The 27,470-nt window shown below is 42.5% G+C and overlaps 1 protein-coding gene across 2 annotated transcripts in view; it reads right to left on the bottom strand.

Annotated features, from left to right (window-relative positions):
- The window catches only part of OCIAD2 (OCIA domain containing 2), a 108,902-nt gene that overhangs the window by 40,343 nt on the left and 41,089 nt on the right, over window positions 1-27,470 (bottom strand). For both annotated transcript variants that reach the window (XM_085642113.1, XM_085642114.1), the window contains 3 exons: window positions 18,505-18,601; window positions 13,029-13,082; window positions 2,081-2,128 (listed from right to left, as the gene is read on the bottom strand). In XM_085642113.1, the coding sequence (XP_085498239.1) occupies window positions 2,081-2,128; window positions 13,029-13,082; window positions 18,505-18,601 (199 nt within the window). The remainder of the gene's footprint in view (window positions 1-2,080; window positions 2,129-13,028; window positions 13,083-18,504; window positions 18,602-27,470) is intronic.

The raw sequence follows: 27,470 nt of genomic DNA, 5'->3' as shown, positions 1-27,470 counted from the left end.
ACCCTGCATTGTACCATTCAAATGGACATATACACCCAGCTTAGGTATAACACACATGCACTGCTCAGCACTACACATGAAACAGATGTAGGCCAAGGGTGAGTTAAGCACATAGCAGCAGAAATGTGTGCGCCTGTAGGCTTCACTACAGTGACAGTTAGAAAAGGCCTGTTCACTCCTTCTGATCACTACACGGTATGATGCCACCACTGCACTTATGCTACTTATCTCCTGGCATAGGCAGTAGCCTTTTACCACTACGAGGGCATCACTTTGGGAGGCCCCCTCAGTCCAAATAGAACACATTACAGGAGACATGTCTATGTAATGGCACATACGCATGATCTGTGTTCACCCATGACAACTAAAATCAGCATCACGGATCCAGACATCAGTACAGTTGGGGCAACTCAGGGCAGGAGGGCACACCCATCACCATGCTAGGGAGTTTTCCATCTCAACAGTTGGTTCACAAAATACAAAATCATAGTGGGTCGCAATGTGACCTACTTCATAAATATTAATCACCGGAATGGTGACCTGCTAAGGTCAGCAGACCACCAAGTCTGTGTTTGCTTTCAAATAGAGCATTTAAAAATTTTTTTTTTTAAATGCAGCATATTTTTCTAAAAAGAAAATAGGATCCGTATATAAAGAAAATGAAAAGTTTGCAATAATTTTTTAGGATCAGTCAGGGGTTCCTAAAATAATGCGTTTTTTTCTACATTCACAAAAGGGTAGGGTTCCCTTAGGGACTTCTTGTTTGCAAATGGGCTACCACCTCCTTTAAGGTGGTGGTAAAATATTAAATGTTTTTCAACCAGATTTCAGTCACAAAAATTAATACATACCATATGAAATCAGTATTTGGAACGAATGCCCTTACACACCCTTCCAAATACAAATTCCTTATGGTTTCCTAAACCCATCAAACAATTCTCCAGATAAACCCATTTACCTAATCATGAAATAGGCTTAGCACATTTTGGTTTAAGCGTTTACAAAATTTCTGATTTACTGAATCTTTGGGTTTGCGAACACAAAAACCCTTTGTGCATGAGGCCCATGGTTCTGTATCTTTTACAGTTCATGAAACATCAAAGGTTTCATGAAGGAAGACTTTAACCTCCAGTAGCAGTCAATACCAGTTTACAGTTGTAAGTACCAATCAAGTTCTGCTTCATAAACTGGGTCTCCATCCTTCTTCCACAAGGGTCCTCATGGAATAGGAAGTACGTTGGATCGTTCTCCCCTATTTGGTGACAAATGTGGGGTAAACTGCACATATTGGGTTTGTTCTTCTATTGTTTTTGTTCTGGCTCGATAAAACACCTTCAAGGAGATTAGACTCAAATGATGCTCAACAGGAGCAACACCATTTCTAAAGGAGAATTGCAGAGTACGGAAGAATGGACTGAAAGGATCAAACCTTCTATTATTGCAAGCTAAACAGAAAGCATTTGAAAAAAAATGTTGGAGGAAAGTAAACCTCTACACAGAGTCCACCAACCAAAGGTTGAGAGGCAATCTCTGAAAGGACACAGTCAAACAGACAGCCTTGAATGAGAAACAACCGGTGACCAAAAAACAGTCCAGTAACCATCAAGCAGGTGACATGAGGTCTCCGTAGCTACTCTGCAGTAGGCGATGTTGCATTGTGTTGAACAGGCTGCAGTTTAGCTAAAGTCTGTAAAGCATGGCTGGGTTATGTACCATTACAATAACTAGGCCAGGGCAAACAAATGCATTAACCTCATGAATAAATGCAGTAATCTCATGACTACATTTAAGACTTAAACTATTCAACTATCAATACATTTTCCTAGAATTCATGGTCCATCTGAGAAATATCATGAATATGAAATCCAAAGCTGAAGATCATGCATTGACATCTGTAACTGGAGGTGAAGTCATCATTTATTACAACAATTGAAGTTTCACCTGAAGGACAACTGAATAGGAGTCTGATATATTTATACACTCTAGAAAAGAACCCACTCTCCTAAAAAAAATATATCGAAAACATATTTGATTATCCCGAAGCTGCCATTAAATGGACAAAGATGTACATGTTACTTACAGGCAACTTTTGGAAGGGATCCAAACCTCGGGTTGCGAGAAAGATAACCTGCAAAAAAAATAAACAAGTGGGCAAGATTATAACCAGATTTAATTCCATAGACATTAATTGAAATAATAAATGTATAGAGTCTAATTGCATCAAATGCGGTGTCATTATAAAAGACGACCCTTGCTATTTCCACTGTCCTAGCTCAGGTGAGTGTGTAGCGGCTGCCAACGGGCAGGGTGCTTTCTTTACAGACCAGAGTACCATGGAGCAGAGTGGGTGCCACTTAGATTACTCCCACTATGCAGCCTTGGAAAGGTGTACCTGCAGGTTGCTTATCTATGTAAACTGTTGAATAAAGTTTATGTTCCTATTTCACTGGTGTCCATGTAGTGTTTTGCAGAACTTTGTAACAAAAACATACTTATTTACAGTTTGCGAAAAGGCACACTGAAATACACAGGTCTCGGGGTCAGTCAGAGGTCTAGCACCTTTGCATCAGTTTGACTGCTTCTATCTCTTAAAAACACAACAGGCAGACTACGAGTCATACTAGCATTTTATATCGACATAAAATAGACCAGAACTCTTATTATACCCTGGACTTCGGTACAAGGTAAATCTCAGAAAAGGGGCATATAAGTGCAGTGCTTGGCTAACCAACATCACACAAATAAATAAAGAATTTTAGTTTCCACAATCGGCTTTGGTAAAAATAATACATTTTGGCAACCTAAATAACAAATAAAACGAGTGAGACAATAAAGAGTTCTAACGTTAGCGATAAAGACACCATTACAGAGATAAACATTTGAGAAGTTATCAAAATTAATGATGAGCCAAACATAATGAAGAATATCACAAGCAAAAATCAGTGCTTAAAATGCATTTTAATAACAATGAAAATAATGGTAAAAAAAACAATAATATTAGAAATTAAGGGTAACCAAGGAAAATAAAAAATTCCCCAAAAGAAAAATTATCGTAACCATACAACCTTAGAGATCACAGGGGAAGCATAACAATGAAATACTAAACTTATTCATGGTTGAATTACCACATAAAACTCAACACTCTGCTCAAAAATTAAATGTATCACCAACAAGACAAATACTAGTAAACACATCTACAATAACATTCCAAAGAATACAACCAAAAATATGATAAATTAAAAAAAATAGGACTTCTTAAAAGATGACCAGAACTTGCTATCTCCCAATATCCAATTTTCTAAGACCGATGCAAGAGAGGGCCATGTCAAAATGTTACAATTTGACTTTGAAACAAATAAGCAAGCCGAAAATCTTCACTTGGATCAACATAGAGGTTCTAGACTATATGGGTTCTACAAACCTGGGGTTTTATCAACCAGATATTTTCAGTTGTAAGAGCTTCAACTTGGACAAACTTGAAAGCCACGTCCAATGGCAGCAGGTCCAATGGCTTGAGTTTCTGGGTTTACCAGAGTCTGCATACTGAGCAGTCTGGCTCAAATTATAGAAATGGTGTTGTCTTCTACCAAGATTACCCAAATATCTCAAAGTTGTCAAGGGACCCTGTCCACACATAGGAGATACACAGAATAGTCTCACATCAGGAACCGGATACACACTGAGCCAGCTCGACTTATGCAACTGGTTACATTCCACTCCAGTATACCAGCTAACTGGGCACCCAGCACAGTTAAACAAATTCCTCTGGCTATACAGGACACTTTCCAGGCCACACACTCTACAAACCAAGACCTCCTCCAGCAGTAAAAAAAAGCTCCACTGGAGGTCTTAAGCTCAATGTGGCTCGAGTTTTGTTCCGTAGAGTGGCACTTTTCAATCATGGAACAGTTATTTTGCCACAGTTGAATCCAAGTGGAAGGAGAAAATTCCTAACACATGTCCTTCCTTACGTGAAAGGTAATGTACTGTCTCTCCTTCTTTAAAATGTAAACACAGGGGGAAGGGGTTTGCAAGATATGTACAAACTGCTCACACATGCATTCAAGTCACTGCACAACACAGGAAAAGCATACCTCAATCATTGGCTTCACTTCCACCAACCCTCAGACAACTTCGCTCAGCATCATTCTCATTCGAACATACAGAAGCAGAATGGGAGGTCGATCATTCTCCTAACAAGTTGCCAGGTTCTGGAACAACATGCCCAACATATCAGGGTGTAAGAATCCAGGAATGCAGGTTTGAGGTAAAGGTTAAGTTTATTCTAGGTATCCCAGCCACAGATAGGCTGTTACAATCAATCCATCAGGCTCTTACTGAATCCTCAGCAGCTTTGCATCATAACATTCTCTAGCACCTGGCAACAAGTGCAGAACCACAGGATGCCACACATCTCCTTTCTTTACAATTAAAATAGAATTTTCTCATGAAAAATTATAACAAGATAAAAATAAAGAACAGTAGCCAGATAAATATTTCAAATAAAAATGCACAAATCTATTTTACAAAGTCTTTTAAGTAGCTTGGAGGAGATGAAACTCTCGAAGACTTCCGGGTGCAATGTGGTTCACTAGAGGTGTGGTCTAGATCTCCAGAAGATTCATTTTATCCGCAAATAAAATCCTTTCTAACCACCACCACTCTGTTCAAATTCCAAATGCGATGGTCAGCAGTATTGATGGCATTGTTGAAAATCTTAATGACCGGGATAGGTTTAAAAAAATGCAGATGACTTATTTTTACATGGATTTTTAATCAATACCCAATCTCCAACTTTGACAATTGTTTTCTTTAAACATTTCTTTACATCATAATGTTTCTTCCTAGATTAAATTCTTTTGGATTCTGCTAACTTCCACTCCCCTTTGTCACTCTCAATACATCGACCAGGTTGCATGTCATTCACCCAAGTAGGAGTAACTAAAGTGTTTGCACACCTACCCCTAAAAAGTTCAAACGGGTTTCTTTTGGTGATGGCATGGGGAGACGACCTATAGACCTCAACCTTTTTAAAGATTTCTGTACGCCAATCCAAATTTGCAGATAGAGCCATCTCAATAGTTTCTTTGAGCACCCGATTAAACCTCTCAACCAATCCATTGGTTTCTGGGTGATATAAAGAAGATTACTTGTGCTTAATACCATGTCCTGCCAATAATTCCTCCATCTCTTTTGAAACCAATTGTACGCCATTATCTGTAAGAATGGCGTTGGGTATGCCCTCTCTAGCAATAAGCTTCTCCAGAAAAACTTTAATATGTTTTGTTTCAATTCCTCTTGTTATGGCTATTTCAGGCCACCTTGAAAAGAAATCTACGAGGACAAGTATATACCACTCTGTGCCTGAAGAACAAATAGGGCCAACTATGTCCAGTCCAACCTCCTTCCATGGACCATCAGGGCGGTCTCTTATGACCATAGGCTGTAATTTCACACTTGTAAGGAGCACTACAAATATACACAATATTTCCAAACAAATATCTTTGATTCAAAAACATTTATTCTCAAATCTCATCCTAGGATGGATTAAAAGGAAACATTTTTTGTTTGGCAAGAACATTTATTAATGGATAAAGTACTAACCGTGGCATCAAAGCAATAACACATGGGTACATGAACAATTGGACATTATCCATGTTTAAAAAATATGAGATTTGAGAATAAATGTTTTTGAATCAAAGATATTTGTTTGGAAATAGTGTATATTTGTAGTGCTCCTTACAAGTGTGAAATTATTTCAATGTAGGGATGGTTTAACGGTGACCATTCGTTAAGTGAGCACTGGTAATTTAAATATTTTGAGGAAGTGACTCCCTGTGCGCATGGGTGCGCGACCCTCATCGTTGTGGTGCATTTCTTTTTATTAGACCATAGGCTGTACCTTGGGTTTAGCCACTCTCTCACTCAAAGCACACTGCATATAATCTCTAATTTTTCATTCTACTTGTAAATCCATGCCCGGCCACCAACATGACAATCTTAATCTTTCCTTGGTCTTGGAAATTCCCTGATTACCAACATGTGCTAAAGAAATAAGTTGTTTCCTAAGAGAACTTGGAGGAATAAGCCTCATTCCCCTTACAAGTAAACCATTTTGTTCTGATAATTGATCCCTCACATGCCAACATTTCTACACATTTTCATCATTTTTTGGTTTAATGTTTCACCCTGTTTAGATACACTCCAAAACTTTTAATAAATCATTGTCATCATCTAATGCTTTTATCCATCTCTTTTTCAATGATGCTTCCCTCAATGGCGCATACCATTTCTTCGTCTTGTTTATACTCATCTTCTGGACAAACATCGTCCTTAACAACTAGGTGAGATAAAGCATCTGCTACTTTATTCTCTACACCAGGTAAATACCTTATATCAAAATTACTAATCTTGTAGAGCAACAACCCATTTTGTGATACTACTGGAGACAGCATCAATGCCCCCTTTTTTAAAAATGTCACACAACGGTTTATGTTCGGTTCTAAACTCAAAGACAACTCCCCACAAAAGATTTTTCAGTTTCTTTACTGACCAGTATACAGCAAGAGCTTCTCTTTCCACTACTGAATATCGCGTTTCAGCTCTTCTCAAACTCTTAGTCAGAAAAAGTATAACTTCATCACTCCTATTGACCCTTTGTAGGAGAACAGCTCCTAAACCTTTCAAGCTTGCATAAGTTATCAAGAAAGATTTTTTCTCTCGGTCAAAACTACTCACTTTAGGTACCAAGCTTAATTTTTCCTTAAAGAAGCAAAATTTTCGTTCACACTTTCCATCCCAAACAAATTCACACCCTTTACACAACAAAGCTCTCATGCAAACACACAATGAGGCAAAACAGTTAATAAATTTACTATAATATTCTGCCATTCCTAAAAAACTCATTAGCTCTTCATTGTTAGTCCGGGGGGGGGGGGGGGGGGGGGGGAAGGCATATTCTGTATAGCAATCACCAAGTTTTTCTTCGGTGAAACCCCACCCTCAGAAATTGTATGACCTAGGTAATCAATGGATTCTCTCCTGAATTTGCATTTTTCAATTTCTACTGTTAGCCTAGATTCGTCCAGCCTGCTTAATACACCCATTAATCTTGTCATGTCCCAGGTTATCAACTCCAAAAACCAAAATATCATCCAGATATATTCTTACACCAGGAAGTCCTTTCAAAACATTTTCCAACGCCCTCTGGAAAACCGAGGCTGCTGAGATTAACCCAAAAGGCAATCTTACAAAACGATACGTGCCAAAAGGGGTAACAAATGCTGTAAAATCCTTGGACTCCTCATCTAATCTAATCTGGTGATACGTAGATTTCAGATCTATAGTACTACAAACCCTTGCCCCTTTTAACAGCATTAACGTATCTGCTAATTTTGGCAGAGAGTACCGATCCACCACTACATTATTGTTTAGTTCCCTAAGGTCCACACAAAGCCGAAGAGACCCATCAGCCTTTTTTGCGTCTACAACTGGAGCGAGCTATTGTGTTGCCTCAACTTCTTCAATGATGCCATCCTTTTTTAAGCGTTCTAACTCGGTTTGCACGTGTTCCCTGACTGCAACAGGGACATTTCGCACCTTACAACAGACGGGTTTTGCATCATCCATCAAACGGATGTGATGAATGTAGTTTTTTTAACCACCCTAAAGTTTCACAAAACACTCTTGGAAATGTTTCTGTTAACATTTGTGTAAAGGTCTTGTTTGGATCGCTATCTACGACAGCAATAGACTTAGGGTTAAAATTCTATTTCAGTAAAATGGGTGGTGAAGCATTCGGGTCTAGAATTACCCCAAGATCCCTCTGGTGAAACCAACTCAATATGCGGTCACCTTTCTGTGAAATATAAATTTTAGCATTGGTAAGTCTATTTTTATAATCAAGCAAACCCCAGAAATAACTAAAGAGTTTAATTGGTTCACCTCCATATGCGAAAGATCTAATGTCGGGTGAAAAAACCTTGGTTTTATCTTTAATTTCATTTAGATAGAATTCTTTAGAAATTATGGTGATCTTTGCACCTGAATCAAAGAGGACATTCGTGCGTTTCCCTTCCACCAGAATTTCACCTGTTGGACAATTCTTGCTTTCTCCATTATGTATAGCTTGTACTTGAATTTGACCACAGTCTACTTCGTCACAAGAGTCATATGTGCCATTTACATCACAATATATTCCACTAACCTTCCCTTTGTAGTTTCTACCTTTACACGCCACAGAAAAATGACCTTTTCTTTTACACTTACTGCAGGTGGCTTTCCAACCTGGACATTGTTTATCATTTGCTAAATGACCAACCTTTCCACAGCGGGAGCATTTAGCTTGAGATATATTAAATCTACCATTACCCTCTGAAAGCGTATCTTTCTTTTTAAGTTCCTTCTGTCCACTATTTTCCTTTGGGTTTTGTTTAACCAGTTGTACAGAACTTTTCCCTTTCTTTTCAGAATCTTTCTTAATGACTTCAACACATTTTATAGAATGTATAATCCTTTTTGCAATAACAAGTACATCGTCTAAACTTGGTTCATCCTTCTGCCATAGCTCTTCTCTTACTCGTTCAATGCTACAACCCAACATAAATTGGTCTCCAATTCTTTCATCAAGAGTAGAGCCAAATTTGCACGATGACGCCAATTTCCTGAGAGATGCAATATAATTTTCAATTGTTTCGTCATCTAACTGAGATCTACGTCCAAAGTGATGCCTTTCGAGAATGGTACTGACCTTCGGTAAATAATGCTTATCCAATTTAGCTATGCATATTTCATATTCATTAAGGTTTCTATCTTCAAAGTCAGGGAGATGGTCAAAACCTCCTGACCTTCTGATCCCAGGCAATGTAACAACAACGCCGACTTTCTCTCAGCACTTAATGAGGATCCACACACCCTGGCATACCTTTCAAAGACCTTACGCCATTTTTGCCATTTTATTGGTGGGTCTCCAGGTGATGACAAAAAGAACGGAGGTGTCGTTACATTTTGCATCTTGAATCTGTTTCTGTATCTAACTTGTACCTTTCCTTCCTTAAAAAATAAGGATAAAAAGGGGGAACAAGCAAAGATAAACAAAAATTGTACCACAATGAGAAGAATACCAGTATTACCATTACATAATGGTAATAGAATTTTGTAAGTAATTTAAAAACAAAACTCTAAAGGAAATAGTCCTGTAGACGAAAATACAAGTTTAAATTTAACAAGTTTTCAATAATAAATCTGAAAATGTCAACAATCTTGTTTAGAATATTTCCTTTTCCAGTTAGGTTTAAATGTAATTTTTTTTTTTTAAATGTATTACTTTCTCTATAACAAGTGTGCGTGTCACTGGAGTGGTGTGCACGCAGATGTTTAATGTAAAAGCACACACAATTATATGAAAAGTGTGCGTGTCACTGACAAGGTACACTCCTTGTTATACACTGAAATGAGCTTGTTATACACTGAAGTGAGCGTGTCACTGAAGGTACTGACCAAATCTTTTGAATATTTTCAGAGTATGCGTGTCACTGATGTGGCTCGCAAGATGAAATTTAACAAGTAAGTGTGCGTATCACTGAGATGACACGCTACGCGTTTCAACAAAGGAATGGGCGCGTGTCACGGATGTGAAACGCAAAGTTGTTTCTTTCTTCCGGCAATCATTAGTCTTGCGCTTTGACGTGAACTACGCTCCGAGACGAATACGCAGGAAATGCGAGAGGTTGCTGGGTAACTTCACCTTAAGCCGCAAGCCACGCTCCGTGAAGAGGGAAGAATGGCGAAGTGAAAGACGCGGTGTACGCTGTTGAGCAACACCTCCACGCGGGCGACTCAGTTAAGGTAGGAGGCAACGATCCTTTGTTTGGAATGATGCGCTGCTCCCATGGGCCCAGAGGGTGTAAGAAGATACGCCTCAATATGCGTGCTTGTACAGATGGCGAAAACAGTCTACGCCTGCATGAGTCAAGCACCTCGCGCACACTTCAAAATTTGAACAAGACGTGTTTGTCCAATATTGCAAACGTAACGTTGCTGTTCTTGCTCCATCAACCTCTACAACGCTCCTGAACAATAGGTTGAAACACGATGAAATATAAAATGTCGTACACAGCATCCAACGCATAACACTGTGATCCTAAGATAAACGCAATATCACCAGTTCCAGATGTCACCACAGTTAACCTTCAAGCTGTTTAAAAAAAAAAAAAAAAAACACAACATGCTTCATGTGAGCATTAAGTTGGTTGAGCTCCTTGCCAGTCAAAGTTATGCAGGCGGTATAGATAAGATAAAACAGTACCTTATTTTTGCAGATAGTAGAAACCACTTCCCTTAGTAATGTGCCATTGAAGTAGTGTTGAGATCCTTCTTAATCCTTCCTAGAAGAGTAGAGCCATCCTCTGTCGCCAAATGTAAGAATCCAGGAACGCAGGTTTGAGGTGAAGGTTAAGTTTATTCTAGGTAAAGGATCCCATCCACAGATAGGCTGTTACAATCAATCCATCAGGCTCGATCTGAACCTTCAGCAGCTTTGCATCATAACATTCTCTAGTACATGGCATTCTCTAGCACCTGGCCACAAGTGCAGAACCACAGGATGCCACACAGGGCCTCCTCCTCACTTCTTGAATTCTGCAAGAAGCTGAAGACCTGGCTTTTTAATTAGTCTCCTTGCGGGACTATCAAGACTGCCTGAACTCAGGCTCAGCCTAACTACCCTACTCAGTGCCTGGATACCCTCACGGGTGACACGCAGCGCTCTACAAATCAATATTACATTACATCTTAATCTAAAATCCTCAAAGACCTTTGGACAAAGGAAACAAGACAATATACAATAATTTCCTTCCAACAAAAATCACACCTCCTTTAATACACAGTAATGTTGGTAAATGTCTGTGTAATTTGCTTTGCAACAACCAAATTCCCCTGAGAATTCTGGCAATATTTGCATATCGTAAAATCCTACTATGACAATGTCAAAAGGATGGAGCAAGTTATTTCTCAAAACCTTTTAAAGTTATAATACCTGTGCCTTGAGGTAGAGGCTCAACTTAGCTGGCTCTTGCGGATACAGCATTGGCAACAGTTTGTCAGAGAGGGAGTTGGCCAACTAAGCCCATTTTTACTGTGGTGGCAGGTTTCAGCATTGATGCACAGAAGATGGAAAGAAGCACTGCCTTACACAGAACACAGTGTGTGTTTGACGCCATCTCCTGTGTGAGAATGGTGCTAGCCGTCAGGCATATAGAAATATGGTCCAGATCTTGTAGGACCCAATAGAAAGTTCAAGGCAAGAGAAGCGAGTCAGAGTAACAAGAATATTGCCTACTATTCCCTACTAGAAAAGTGAATTTAGACTTGGAGATGCTTTATAAAAAACAGAGAGATGAGCTACACTAACAAACGCAGGCCAGTAACAGGCCAACAATATTGCTTGGGTGAGGGGGTAATACAAGCATCCAAGAAGGGTAGAGGCGAGAACACCGGGGACCCATCTCATATGGCTATACACATATAAAGGGTCATGCAGCCTCTACTAGGTGGAGATGCAGCATCAAGGGGAGGAAGACGGACTGCCATCTTCTCTTTCCTAAGAGCATTCACAGGTTTACACAAATGAGAAGTGAAGGCCCATGCTTAAGAGGGAAGTTTAAACTATACTGAAAGCAAACCCAAGGAATGTGATGGACTATAGAGCAAGAAGCAATATTTGGAGAATCTGTCCAATGATAAAATATAAGCAAGACTATATTTGAACAGGACCCTTGAGTGTTTCAGTTTAATCTTGTGATTCACGGGTCACACCTACCATCACTGAATCTACAGCTTTCCCTCCAATAGGAACAAAGGTATTCTCTTGGTGCCCTAACAACCTTTAAGCCAGGCATCTGGTGGAGTCTTGGATTCAATAGGTCTAGCTAACTTAAAAAGACTTTTCCCCAGGAAACTATATCACACAGTGGCAGATTTTGTTCAGCCATAAGTGTAATTTGCATTTGGAAATTTAAAAAAACCCGATCTATAGAACTGTAATTACAATCCTGATACTATGATTCAAGATATTTGAATAGTGACTTCAAATCCAAACTTTTGCTGCTGTTGCACCTAATATACACAGTGTATAGGATAGCCCAGTATCTTCCTGACATTCTAGGTACTTGCAATATGACTATGGGAATCCCAACTGTACTTATTTTCTACATTCTTCTACAATAGTTTTTTTTAATTTTAAGGTAGCAAATTAACTTTACCTAGTATGCTAATTAGTCATAAAGTGCTTTAGGGACTCCTGAATTTTCAAGTGTAAACAGGATTAATGCTCTGGATTTCCAACAAATGGTTTCTTTTTTTTTCAGAAACGGATTTAATATAGGGCTGGAACAATTTTCGGAATGGGGTGCTGCCATCAATGTTACATCGCTGTACTCAAAAGAATTGCAAAAAAAAACAAGCGTCACACAAAGAGTAAGTATAGCAAATGAGCCATGTCCTTTCATCAGGAGAATGGTAAGAGTGTGGTATGTAGCCGGTGATGAATTTTGAAGCATACTTTTGAAAATCTATTACTTTCACAGGCAGAACATTTTTCATTGATATGGCCGCAAAATTTGCACTGAAATGCAGTTTTACTGATAAAGCCATAGCGTCAAACAATAAAGTAGCACTCGGCATAGGTCTGAACACTTGGTGTTTCAGCACCTGCCTTTATTTGTGCTTTAATAACCAGCCAATGTATTAAAAAAACGCTTTATGTGCTTTATACATTTAGATAAACCAAATTACAATAATGGGCAACTGAACAAAATAAACCATTTTTTCCTATGATTAAATCATTATTTGTAGTGGTTGTTGTATGCTTCAAAATGTTATCCTTTAGTTAGAATACCTACTCTTACTAAACAACTTTATTTGTAAACAGATTGGCATATTTGCTATGCAGGGACATATTAAAGGAATGCAGAGATTCTAGTACATCGTTGTAGTCCTGGTTAAAATACCTTGTAGCAATGGTACATTACCTTTATAGATAAGGCCCTGAGTGACCAGCATGCTTCCAAGGGACAATGGAAGAGCTGCAAAGAAAATCAAACAGAAAAGTACATTAAACTACTAAATGTTACAACTCACAGTGTACCATTATTAGTACAATTCATTAGTGATCCATGAATGCAAGCTGTATTTTTCTCATAAAATGCCAGTTTACTATCAGTGGTATACAAAAAATAGCTATTTTAGAGGGGTAAGCCAATATTTAAATTGTTTATTTCATTGTTTATAGTATTTGAGAGTCTTGTCAACAACTAGTTGTAACGAGTCAGCAAGTCAATCAAAGAGTCAAAAAAAACAAATACAAGTTAAAAAAAACCTGTGATAGATTTTCACCTTTTTAATATACTGGTAACTGTAATAAACTCATTATTATGTAATCACAAGTCTGGGATTCGCACTCGCCCTATTAAACGGATCAAATTCAGATTTACAAAACAGGTTACACAGATGTCCCTGTGCTTCACCTTGGTCATGTCTTACCTTCAAATTTCACATTGTCAATATAACGAATCCAACATACCACGAACGGCATCCGATTCAGAATGTAAAGCCTTTGATTCCAACACTGAATTACTGAAGGACAGCCTTACAACACCTGGAAATGTCATTCACTGACCATAGTAATGGCCTCTTGATTAGATTCACAGTCTGGGACCGCATCACTTTCGTCTCTCAACTCTTCTAGGTAATATTCCATCACTCTTATCATCAAGGTTACCTGTTCAGAGCACTGCTGTCGATTGGCTATGTTTGCGCTCTAGAAATCCATGTTCAAATGAAAACTAAATATAAATACACTCTATACAGGACCAGATGATATTTGAAGCGATGCATCTCTTGATTCTGAGGCGCACTAGGTTGTTATCACTCAGAATAATGTTTTTCAAAAATAGCAACTCCAAGTTGTAAGCTGATAAGTCATTTTCTTTTTATATTTTCTAAATGAGAGAAAGGACGTCCAATCTTGCAAAATATCACATTGACACAAATAAAATAAAAACAGTTCATAGGTTTGTACACAGATCAGTGTAATCAATTTCTTTATGCTCTATCCACCTGTTAGACATTCCATAAAAAAAGAAATGAGCACAAGCGCTCTGAGGAAGAAACAGCACACCAACCAAGGCCAGAACTGCAGTTCTCTTTCTAGTTGATGCAGGACTGAAATGATAAAGAAAACCTAGGGCTGAGCAAATGTCTGCATTTTTATTAGTGGGTCGTGCATTCAGGAAATTGAAGGCATTAATTGTTTAGGACAACAAAGGTCCCATCACGTAAAGGTTAGCTTGCAATGTGTGTTCGCCATCAGATTTGTTGGAAGGACTTCAGTGCTTTTGTGATATTATATCTTTTAGCTGTGCTAAAGACAATTGACCATCCCCTTCTTTTGGACCAGCTGCGAGAGGTGCAGTTTGAAGCTGGGATTCCACAGTTTACAACGCCCTCTATAGCGGACTCCTTTCCACTGATGGATCAAATCACCAATATGTGGTGTTCCTCAGTCTTCGATACATCCTTTAAAGTGCTCTGACAACCAATCATTTATTTTTTTTTGTTTTTATTTCTAATGAATGTTGATTTTGACAAACAATGGCCCTTTAATAAACAAACCCCAGGCAGCTTTGGCTACTAACTTCAAGGTTTGTATATCTGCTGTAAGAAAATGGATGCCTACTGAATGGCCATATTATGTTATGTTAAAACAACTTATAAAGCACGCAAATACCCATAAGGTGTCTCGCCATACTCCTTAGTAGAGATCCTTCTGTTCCCGATGCCTCTGGTAAGCTTGTTAGTCATTACTAAGTTCATGATTTTTCTAACAGTAGACTCGCCATAGAATCTTTTCTTGTTTGTCCATGTTGGGTAAACATGGTCTGAAATGTACTCACATCCCGAAAGACAAAGCACACATCTCCACTCTGATGACTTTACACAAGCATTGGGTGTTCTTCATTACTAACAGTGTTTATTAAGTACAACACCTCTAATTTACTCACCATTAGCATTAATGTATCAACCCCCAAGTGTTGCCATCAAGACATTTTTCTCTTATCTCGGGTACCGTGTATATCAAGGTGCTCAAACGTCCTGTCTGCAAGTGTATGTTGTCATGTGGGGAGAGTATTAGTGGTTCTGCGCTTTTTCCATGTGCTTGTAGCTTTAGTAGCAGAGTTGGATTTTCATATTACTACTGACATTTAAGGAATTGGTGTGACCATGAGATAGTTCTGCCTCTCTCCAGGACTTCATGGTGACATCCACTGCAGGGACTTCCTTCAGGATCTAAATACGGTGTTTATAGGACATGAGAGAGAAAACAATTCTAGGGCTTTGTGAAACAAGACAGAATTCGAGGAACACCTTTCAAATGCCAAGTGACTAGCAACACTGCAGACTGTGCAGATGTTTTCCAATCCTGCTCTCAGTCCACACTCTGCTTCCCTTCACAGCACCAGTCCCTTCATTGATCCCTCACAGCACCGGTCCCTTCATTGATCCCTCATTTGTGATTTACTTTAGGGAAGACTCTGTTCACTTCTGCCTTTCTAGTTTATAAATCTCCTGAAGATTCTGAAACAGCCCCAGATGTTACCTATTGGACTTCTCCATGCCTGAGATTTGATGTGTTTTATTACTAGTGCAGAGGTATCGTCTCTTCTCATGCTTGTGCCATTGCTCTATGTTAATTGTGGCTTTTATATCATAAGGTTCCAGATGCTTCCTTCTTTTTCATAATTCCAGAGGTGTCTCCGACTGGAAGGCCGTTAAGTCTATATTTGGTAGAGATGGGGGGTTATTTATATACATTGGCGATCAAAGGTCACGTGGAACTGGCTTGAGCCCAGGTCAAATGTTTTGCCGGTCTTCTGAAAACAAGCTCATGCTATTTTCCAACTTTCTAAAAACGTGTTAAGGAGGCAGCTCTTTTTTTGAGCTGGGTGCCCAGCTCTGGGGCACTTTTACATTCCTATATGGTCCATATCTGCCTACTTCAGCAAATATTACCGCCCATGAGCCATCCAAGTGGAACACATGGTGCTGTAGAAAATGTGCTTTCTAACAAAAGCACAGGGAATTCCAGCCTCGACCTGTTGTATTCACACTCACTAGAGTGGGGTAGGTGTATGGGCATATAAAGAATGTAAGGAAAGTGTCACCATTTTGCCTCTGTTCAACCTTCCCTAACTCTTTTCCACCACTGACTGGACATCATTAGCCCACATTATATTTGTTTGTCCCCATCAGTGTACAAGGTTCTGCTGGACTGCGGATGTACCCAAGGTGGACTGGCTTCTAACTTAGAACTTAGCTATTGGGAAAACTACAGCCTGAAACAGCTGTTTAACAGTGCAAAGGACAACCCCTTTTTCATGTACCACTAGAAGCTGATCTATCGACGCCTTGGAGTAAATCTATTCAGGTCCACATAACAGGGGATGTTTCTACTTCTCCCTCAATGTCTATGACATGGTTGCACTTATGGGCATGTTGGAGGGGTCCATATGCCAGGTGCATGGGTAAAGTTGTTACAGAACAAAATGGAGGCTCTTCTTCAGGTTGTGCTCTGCTTGATGTGACAACCTGCATTGGTTTCCACCAGGCTGGATCAAAGTTCTCTTACACATCCACAGTCACCTCCTGCCTTGAGAAGTGAATGGATAAATGCACTTACTGAACGCAAACAGGATGTTTGGGCATTCCAGTGCCCTGATCTGCCCATAGCTCTATCCAATTGGGATGATGGACCTGTGACATCCCAATACAAATCCAAGTGACCATTAGTTGCTCGTCTGTTCCTAGGATCATGACAGTGAAGCTACCCCATGTTGTGTTTGAATAGGGTTATGGATTCTTAAAGGGTACTGGCGGTCTGCCAGTGCCTAGATTTTTATAAGTTCTGTCCCTTTAAAGCAAGTACGTATTAGTTGTCTTGATTAAAGAAAGTCTGCTGTCCCAGCTATGAGAAAACATTGTACCACAACCAGGTTTATGAGTTGCAGTTCACACCCACAGCTATGAAGAAGTGTAGAACCAAGAGAGGAGGTCCTGGTGGTGTGACTACACCAAGGCCATGCTGACTGAGCCACTCATACAGGGCGGGTTTAGTAAATAGTTGCCCTGCAGCCATGGTAAATGTGACTCTGTTGTTCTGGACTCAACTCTAAAACTTTCAGACACATGTGTGACAGCAGGGTCCAGGACATCTCAGAGACAAAAGATTATGTCTGATGGTGAGCTCACACTTCCCCCTCATCCATACCTTTCAATACCCTATGGCTTGTAGGGAGAATAGTCCTGATAACTGCTTAAGCCTCTGCATGTTTGAAGTAGACCATCATTATTGCCTCAACAAGACAAGGAATCAACCCTTCCTTCCTAGATGTATTCCATTGGCTGAGGCAGTGCTTAATTTGTGAAAAAATATAAGTGCCAGGGTTCTCGTCAAGAGGCCACAGCAGCCTGTACCACACATTGCCCCTGCCATGCTGCCAATGATAATAACAAAACTACTAACCATCACAATCCTACAAGTGTGACAATTCGGACTATTTCATGCCCCCAAAGCTATAAGAATCGGTTGGGCGGCAGGTAATTGTCATTTTTAATGTACATTGAATTAATAATTAACTGTTGTTGTGGTCATCTCTAAAATAGCCAGACAGCGCCACTTTTTGTGGCAGACTGTCACAAGCGCCGGTGTTGATAATTAGGTCCTGGTGCGGAGCACTAGAAACCACAGGCTCAAATTAAGCACTGGGCTAAGGGAAAATCGATGTGAACCACTGTATTCTGACTTACAGTTTTAGAGATAATGCAACTGCGCGCTGCAGTTGGACAAAATGCCTGGTTTGTCCGAGTCTCATGGTGCCATCTCTAGAATTATTTACCGCGACAAGCTGCTACCAAGAAGGAAACATACAGTTTACGTCCTCGAACAGGAAATTTTAGTTTCCGTCATGTGTAACATGGACATAGGAAGGGAACTCTGTGTGTTTGATCTGCCATTTCTTTAGAGTTTGTTCCGCTTGTTGTTTTTACCCAGTTTTGGACATGCTTTCACAGCATGAGTGTTGATGAACACAGTAGCTCTTTCAGAAGAGGAAAAGACCTGTTGTTCATTCTAGTTCATATAATTGTCCATCAAGCACTAAAACGCTCCACTGTAAGTGCGCCTCATAAATAAATAAACCTTAACGTAACTCTTAACAAACATTGGGAAAGAAGAACAAACATGCACACCTAACACTATATCACAGCCAGTTTAATAGATCAGGTTTCTGGGTTTATCTGAGCAGTCATCATGGCAAAGCCCAAGATAGGGCACTCTGGGGCATAAAGATTACAACTGGAAGAATAAGGAAAGGGTCTACATCTAAAGAACAGCCCACCAGTAAATATATACATTTATATGCTTGAATGAGCCATTAAAATGTTCATTACCTCTGTAATAGAAGCTTTCCTCTTTACATTCGTGTATGATGTTGGCAATATCTTTTCTGTGAAGGTGGGTATTTGAGATGGGGCACTCGAAAAAGCCCTGGCCAAAAAGAAGGACAGAAGGTTAATTTGGGGTGAGTTTCATAGCATCACCAGAAAGTAACAAATGATTAACATGCCTAATCAAAAGATAGATTAATGTGTACAGAAATCCAAACATTGCATATATTCAGTTTAAACTAGAATTTATTGACACTGTAAATTCGTAGTTATAGGATGGACACAGGTTGAATTAATTATGCTGTCCGCTATGAAATTAGGAAGTCCTATTTAAGGCCCTGACTTCTCTATTTGATCCAGCGGCAAGTTGGGTCTATCAGCATCTCTCTCTTTTTTTTTTTTTACATGGTTCGTCTTATAAAAGAGCTAAACATTATATAAACAAGCATTTGCAATGCAAAAGGTCTCGCATTTATAAGAGTTTGAGCTATTGGCATTGTAAAATTACAATGCCTTTTATTTATGTTTTTGTTTTAAAACAAATAAAAGGCATTGTCATTTACAATGTCAGTAGCATAAACTCGCATAAAAGCAGTGTGTGGAGTGCAGCAGAGTGTGGCGTGCAGCAGTGTGCGGCGTGCAGCAGTGTGCGGCGTGCAGCAGTGTGCGGCGTGCAGCAGTGTGCAGCAGTGTGTGGCGTGTAGCATTATGCGGCGTGCAGCAGTGTGCGGCGTGCAGCAGTGTGCGGTGTGCAGCAGTGTGCGGCGTGCAGCAGTGTGCGGCTGTTGGAAGGGCGTTCTCCGGGGGGCTCCAGAATACGTTCCTGACCACCCTTTGACCCACCTCTCCCAGAGTTAGGCCGAGCAATGGCGGGGAGGCCCTTCCTGGAAGGGTCTCGTTCCTAGGCTCGTACACGCTGAGCTTACACTCTTGGACAGAGGGACACCACACAGTAGTTCTTGGTAAGACAGTATACTTTATCGATAGTTTCAGGGGATCTTTATGATCCGTGATACCGCTGTTGAGTCAATGCCACAAGCGGCGGTGGTTTCGTGATAGGGGTATGGGGGTAGCGGGACAGTCTTTAAGTTCAGTGTCTCTGCGGAGTATCCTGCGCACAGCTCTCAATCCTCGAGCTGGGGGATGTGGGTTCACTCGGCAATCCCCGTCGATCCTTCTGGGTAGGAGCGCCGCGAGTCTCTCAGCAGGCACAGGTGGTTTCTGATTCTCAGGAACCGCGACGGCGTCAGCAGGGCTCAGATGGTTCAGAGTTCGGGGAGCCGCGACAGCAGGGCTCAGATGGTTCAGAGTTCGGGGAGCCGCGACAGCGTCAGCAGGGCTCAGATGGTTCAAAGTTCGGGGAGCCGCGAAAGCGTCAGCAGGGCTCAGATGGTTCAGAGTTCGGGGAGCCGCGACAGCGTCAGCAGGGCTCTCGTAGGTCCAGGTCTTCTCTGCCGCCTGTCCCCTCAGCACCCCTTGTTATACTCCCCCCTCCTCTTTGAAGTCTGGAGTCCTCGCAGAGAGGGGTCTTGGTGCCTGGGGGCGGTGTGTGGGGATTTCCTGCCGCTCGGGCCTTTGATCTGTTCAGGATGGTCTGGGAGGGACTCCAGACGCCCAGCATGCGAGGCGCCCGCTCACCGGGGGCCTGGTGGCCCATCGAAACCCTCCTTGGGGAGGAGATCAGAGGTGTGATAGGGACGGCGTCTCTCGGTCTCGCTTGGGGGTTTCTCTCTCCCTCGGCCGGGCATGCGTGGTAGTGTCTTGGGTTTTGCTGGGGCCCCGGCCGGCCATTGGATTTACTGGGCCATGGTGGCCGGAAGTCTGTGATACCGGGGATCAGGTGTGGTTGCCGGGTTGCTTACTGGTCGGGAGGGTACACGCCGCAAGGCCGGTCTCACAGCGGCGTGCAGCAGTGTCGTGCAGCATGCAGCAGTGAGTAATGCAGGAGTGTGCAGCAGAGTGTGGCGTGCAGCAGTGTGCGGTGTGCAGCAGTGTGAGGCATGCAGCAGTGTCGTGCAGCATGCAGCAGTGAGTAATGCAGCAGTGTGCAGCAGTGTGTGGCGTGCAGCAGTGTGTGGCGTGCAGCAGTGTGCGGCGTGCAGCAGCGTGTGGCGTGCAGCAGCGTGCGGCGTGCAGCAGCATGCGGCGTGCAGCAGCGTGCAGCAGTGTGAGGCGTGCAGCAGTGTGAGGCGTGCAGCAGTGCGGCATGCAGCAGTGCGGCATGCAGCAGTGTCGTGCTGCATGCAGCAGTAATGCAGCAGTGTGTGGCGTGCAGCAGTGTGCGGCGTGCAGCAGTGTGCGGCGTGCAGCAGTGTTTCAGCAGTGTTTCGTGTAGCAGTGTGAGGCGTGCAGCAGTGTGTAATGCAGCAGTGTGTAATGCAGCAGTGTGTGGCGTGCGGTAGTGTGTGGCGTGCGGCAGTGTGTGGCGTGGTTTGTAAACAACAAGAAAAGCGGACATCAAAGGAAGGGTGGGAGGGAACGAGCATATGGGGTGTGAGTTATAACAAAAGTTAATTGTTATAAGAGGGGATGCAGGAAGTGAGGCCGAGCGCGCGCTGGCGAAAGCAGTCTGCTGCTTTCAAGTCTGATGCCAGATGCCAGCTTCGCGCTTGAATGCCTTACATGCACTGGCCATAAACTGCATTCCTAAGGTCTTGTGCCCCTTACTAAATCTCTCTGAATGCGTGAGGCGGCGCACGCGCAGGAAGTAGCTGGTGGCAAATGGAATGCGCGTGGTTGTGCGCGTAACCGCCACCCGATCCGCCTGGGAAGCCTTTGGGAGCATTTTCTGAAGCCCCTACATAAGTCTCGCTGAGCGATCGCTTACGCGATAGCCAGGCGAGACGTAAAAACCAAACCATTCTGTTGCGTATCCTGTGGTTTAGGGCTCCGGTCTACAGGGTTTAGATTCTTAACCCACGGGTGTAAAGGAGGTAGTTCAGTGCACCATTACTGGGCAAGCAAGTCCAGGATATCGCAGCCCCAGATAACCCACTGAGCAGGTGTGTTGTGCCTTAGGGGGTACTAACAGTCCCATAAAGAGTTTAAGGAAGCAGTAGTAACCCAAAGCATATTTTGTTAATTAATTAAATATGCCAGAATCACTAGAAACAGAAGATGCATTTTGACATATTTATTTTAAAACAGTTATTTTAATGCCCATGAAGGATAGTGCACACAATATTGTACGGTATCATCACAGAAGATAACAATTAAAAGTAGCCAAGTGTTGAACAGTAAAAACAACAGGGAGAAATTGTAACATTATCATAATTTGTATCCCCAACACCCTCAAAAAGCTATCTCTAAACACGATGCTAGTTCCTGTAGAGCCAATAAATAATAAGCCTGTTTATCGTATTTCAGAGGTGGGTTTGATGTCTCTTTGGAATGGCTTGCCAGAGATTTAGAGCACAAGGGCAAAGAGACACGGTCTGTATGAGACAATCCTGGCACCAGTCAGTGGATCCGGAGCCTTGCAAGAGGGCAGCAGCTTCGGTTAAGGCGGTGGAATCTGGTGCTGTGCCCATCTGGATCTGCGTCTGGATCTGCGCCCAGGGTGAAGATTCGCTCTCCTCAGTGGTCAATTCCTGGCGTTTATATAGGTTATTAACTACTGATTACCACCTTATGTTTTCAGAATCAAATGAGGATTTTAAGACACTAGACCTAACCAGACTTAACTAGTTGGATGCAAAATACTTCACCTATGTAAAAAGCCGCTAAGGATTTCCATAATTTTTAGGTTATGTTTACTTTAAGAGTCTACGTCACAAGTTTTGTGATAGATGACAGTTATACCGACTGTGAACTAAAGTGCAGACACGCTAACTAAAATGGAAACCGTAGCTAAAATGGAATGCGTCCTTTTGTTCTCAGTGGGACGGGCCATAGATCCTTGGGACTGCGCCCACCTCCTGGCGCGCCTCCTCGACCGATCATAGCTCCGCTATGAAATCCTCGCAACTGCGACATCGCTTTACAGTTCACCCAGGGCACCTCCATCTCTATTGTCTCCAACTTCACTGTTCTGGTGAAGGAGGTGCAGCGTAAATATTTCTGAAGTAAAATGCATGCTTCGCAGACTCCGTGTTAAATACTCAATGCTGCAGCCGGCTTGATTGAAGTTGGACCTGGAAAGGAAAACCCATATATTCCACAGTGCCTCGGAGGAGCCATGTTCTGCAAAATGGTATATTCTTCCAGGTCCCAGGCGCACTCAGTCAGGAAATCCCTGCGTCACAGGAACTCGTGTGACTCGGATCAGAACTCTGCCACCAACGACTGATGCTGTGCTTGGCTGACCCACCTAGCCTGTCAGGCTGACCTCCAAATGTCCAAGACATGGCTGTTCCTGCTCCCACTCGGGTGGTGGAAAGGTAACGTGGTCCCAGCGATGTTGCCATCCCGTAATATATTTCTTATGCATATCGGGCTACCGTACACACTGCCCAATTGTAACGCACTACCTACTCGACAGATCATGCCACGGAATTATGGCACATCCCATGGTGTGGATCACCTGGTGTTGGTCCGATTTTCTATGTTGCATTTACCGGCGGGGAGCAGTAAACGCTGGCCCACGGCCGGCTGGAGTGAAGTAAATAAATACAATTAATTACATTGCGCGCGCTGCATTGCATCACTGCATTGCAGCATGCGCAATGTAATTTGTTTTATTTATTTACTTAACTCCGGTCTGTCGTATGCCGGAGTTTACCACCCACCACCCTGCCCCTCCCCCACCCCGCCCCGCAGCACTCCCTCGAGGAGCCGCCACTGCTAGCGATCATAACCCCCTCACAGTTTCTCTCAGTATAACAGCTCAAGTAGGGTAAGGTGATGGCCGCCTGATTCATTAATAATCCTAATAAAGGGGTAAAATTAAACTGGGGTAATATAAACCCTCCCTATTTTGAGGAAGAAACTGTTATAGCAAATGATCATTCGATTATAAGTTCTCTACAACAAGAGTCTTCCCCAGAGGAGGTTGTTATTGAATGATATTAGATGTGTTTTTTCAGTTTTGGGGTACAAGGCACTGAAAGTTGGGGTATTCAGTGTGTGTGGTGGGGAGGGGAGGAATCTATTTCATGCAGACTCACTTGTAGCAGCGACTGTCTCTGTTCTCAAGAAGACACTCACTACAGGGGTTGTAAACATAATGACTACTTCTCTGTCTCTTCAGCACTATGTCCCGCCATGAGTAGTCCGTGACCTGGCTCAGGCGTCTCAATGACTGCCACAAGGCCAGCAAGGTACTAACATACCTAGATAGACATCCTATTGACGTTGCATTTTTGCAGTAAACACACCTGTCCCCTAGCTCTCGGAACCCATTTGTCTCCAAATGGTCCCACACAGGTACTTCTTGTCATATAGTAGCTACTCCAGAGGGGTCTGCATGCGGATATGCTCACAGACTCACTTTAATCTGTGGAAGAGAAATGTGAGGAAACTGAAGGTCGCTATTTCATCCTGCTTGGCACTCTGAACTTGCTCAGACTGGTGATGGTCAATATCTACACACAGAGTATAGATGATCCTAACGTTTTTTTAGACACCTTCGCCAAGTTGAGAAATATTGGCATAGACATCCAGGTGGACTGTTCTGGGGCGTGCCATTCCAGGAACACACAAGCTGCAAAGGCGCTACATGACGTTATCGGCCACTATGAACTGTGGGGCGCCTCAAGCTCCACGCATCCTGCTGGTAGGGAGTATATATTTTATTCTGCACTTCACAAGAGCTCATTTTAGAGTGACTACTGGTTGGCCACCCCCGAGATTGAGCATTCTGTGATGTCAAACACTTACCTCATACACTCTCTATTTGCCAGTTAAACTTACAATGAACCAGACCTGCTCTAGATTCAGCTGAACACATTTAGCGATTCCCTGCAAATCTGCTACTAGATCCGCTCTTTGAGAAGAGGAACTTCGGACCACCATAATTTTAGTATGTGTTGGATACACAATACGGGGAGAGAGAAAAACCAGGCAGGACACTGGCATGGCTCATCAGAAGGGAAATGCGCAGAGTAGGTACTGACAGCATAGATGATGGTATCAGAGCCATAGCTACGGACAGTGAGGAAATACTATCTGAGTTTGTAAGCTATTACACGACTATACTCCTCAGATGGGACAGTGTATATTCATACCTCAATGACATCGCACTAGTATGGTTAGTGGAATGTCATCTGCAATTTCTCTGCCACACTACAGAGAAAGACGAAGTGAATGCAGTTATTGACTCATTGGTAGGAGGGAAAGTTCCAGGCTCTGATGGGCTTAGCACAGACTTCTAGAAGGCATAGAGACGCATATTAATCCAGCATCTTATGGCAGATTATTCAGGGGCAGTATAAGAGGACGAAATCTTGCAATCCATGTGCGAAGCGATCATATCCATCTTTTTTAAACCTGGAAAAAAGATACATATAACCCGCTTTCACTGGTCACCTGTGATAATAAGGTATTGGCCAGGGCTATTGCTACCAGGCTCTCTCTACTGTTCGAAAATATCGACACTGCTGCTCAATCCATTTTTTTTTCTTCAGTTTAGGTTGACCACATTGAATAAGCACACCATTTTTAAGAGTAATTTTACAGTACTTAATCAAATAAACTCCAAGGTTAAAGTGGTAGTTGAGGTACTCGACGTTAAGAAAGCAATTGACTCTCTGAAGTGGCCCTTCCTGTGGGAAACACTGAAGGGATATGGTATACCGAACAATAATATAGCCATGGCCAACAGCCAATGGTCTGACATTGGATACGTTTCATGTGGCCAGGGGCATGCGACAAGGCTGACCCCTATTAAACTTGCTATTAATTATGGCCATGAACACACTGGCTAGACTATTGCAAGAGAGGCATGGACACAGAGGACTCTTCTTTCATCATGGCCGTTTGTTGATGTCTGCGTACACGGATGACATTCTACTCTTTGAAAAAAAAACGGAGACAAATGTAGCTCCAATGATTCGGGAAGTGGCAGCCATTATGTATCTTTTGGGTGGGGGATTTCATCTGCACTACCTGCGGGTTTAGTACCCAACAAGTCTGTGGGCTGTTGGACACAGAGGGTCAGTCCCAGCCGCACTCTACCCACACACCGCAGGGCGAGACCTTAAAATTCCATCATCATTGAGAATGACCTAGGCCTTATTAATAACTTGGCCTCTAGTTCCTCACCCCAGTGCCCCTTGTCGCTTGTCAGCAACTTCCAGGTGGAACCCAATAATGCTAGCGACCAGTGGCATCACCTCTAGGGAGTGCTGCGGGGTGGTGAGGCGGGGCGGGTGACGGACACGGTGGGTGGTAGTAAACGCTGGCACACGGCCGGCCGGAGTGAAGTAAATAAATAAATAAATAAATAAAATGAATTACATTGCGCGCGCTGCATTGCATCGCTGCATTGTAATTTGTTTTATTTATTTACTTAACTCCGGTCTGTCGTATGCCGGAGTTTACTACCCACCACCCTGCCCCTCCCCCACCCCGCCTCACCGCCACGCAGCACTCCCTCAAGGAGCCGCCACTGCTAGCGATCATAACCCCCTCACAGTTTCTCTCAGTATAACAGCTCAAGTAGGGTAAGTTGATGGCCGCCTGATTCATTATAATCCTTATAAAGGGATAAGATTAAACTGGGGTAATATAAACCCTCCCTATTTTGAGGAAGAAACTGTTATAGCAAATTATCATTCGATTTTAAGTTCTCTACAAGAGTCTTCCCCAGAGGAGGTTGTTCGGCAATTTGAGTCGATTCGTGCAAATGTAGCTAAGAGATTAACTAGACCGGTCCAGCGAAGGGAATTCCAGGAGGTACGGTGGTTTAACACCGAATGCTCAAGGGCTCAAAAGAACCTTAAAATGGCCCTTCATGCTAGCCCTTGTGATAGAAATCAAGTTAAAAATGCAAAGCAAACATACAAAACTACTATCAGCCAAAGGAAAGAAGAACTGAAGAGACTGGCAAGGGAAGACCTGGAGAGAGCTAGTTCCCTTTAAGATACTAAAGACTTCTGAGACATAATTAATCGCCCTTTATTTAAGGACGATGTGAGGCAGATGGATTCACTGATTTTGGGGGATGCCTGGGAATCCCACTTATCGGCTAAATTTAACCCGAACTGCCTGCAGGTAGAGGAGAATAGTGGGGACCTCCTCTAGATTTAGGCGCGGCCTACCAATTAAGTTTATCCATCTCGGTATCTGCGATTGAGGAGGCTTTAGCGAAGAGAATATGGATGAAAGCCCCAGGCCCTGACGGGGTTCCACTTGATTTGTTCAAAAGGAATCACAACCTTTGGGCACCCCTATTGACCAACGTCTTCAAAGCAGTGGTGATTGGCCCTATCTGAGCACCCTAGAAGGAGGGCACTGTGGTTCCTGTTTTTAAAAAGGGCAATAGAAATGACCCTGCTTGCTAGAGGCCTATTTCCCTTATTGACGCCTCAGCAAAAAGGTATTAGGGAGGCCCATCTTTGATCGACTGGAAGTCTGGGCGACCACCACAGGGGTCATGTCCAAAACTCAATATGGTTTTAGTAGGGGGCTGTACCCTAATCTGTCCGCCCTGATTATCAGCAAGTACAAGAGGGCCAGGAAGGACTGGCCTTCGTAGACTTGTCTAGCGCCTTTGATACTGTTAAGCGGGAGAAACTGTGGGCACTAATGGGAAAAATGGGTGTTGAGGAAGCAGTCATTTCCCTTTTGCGTAGGTTACATGCCAACACCACTGTTGTCATAAGATATGGCCCCCAAGGGGAAAAGACTAAGCCAATTGTTTCCACAGAAGGTGTCCGGCAGGGGTGTATTTTAGCTCCTTTTCTCTTATTAATCTATACTAATGGCCTAGCGCATTTTTATTAGATAAGGAAATTGATTTTTCCCCGAATTGGTGGCAATCCTGTCTTGCTACGATCATATGCGGATGACACAGTGTTAATGGCTTTGAC

Source organism: Triturus cristatus, chromosome 2_2 (genome assembly GCF_964204655.1).
Source record: "Triturus cristatus chromosome 2_2, aTriCri1.1, whole genome shotgun sequence".
NCBI classification, from domain to species: Eukaryota; Metazoa; Chordata; class Amphibia; order Caudata; family Salamandridae; genus Triturus; species Triturus cristatus.
This window is presented reverse-complemented; position numbering and strand designations above follow the sequence as displayed.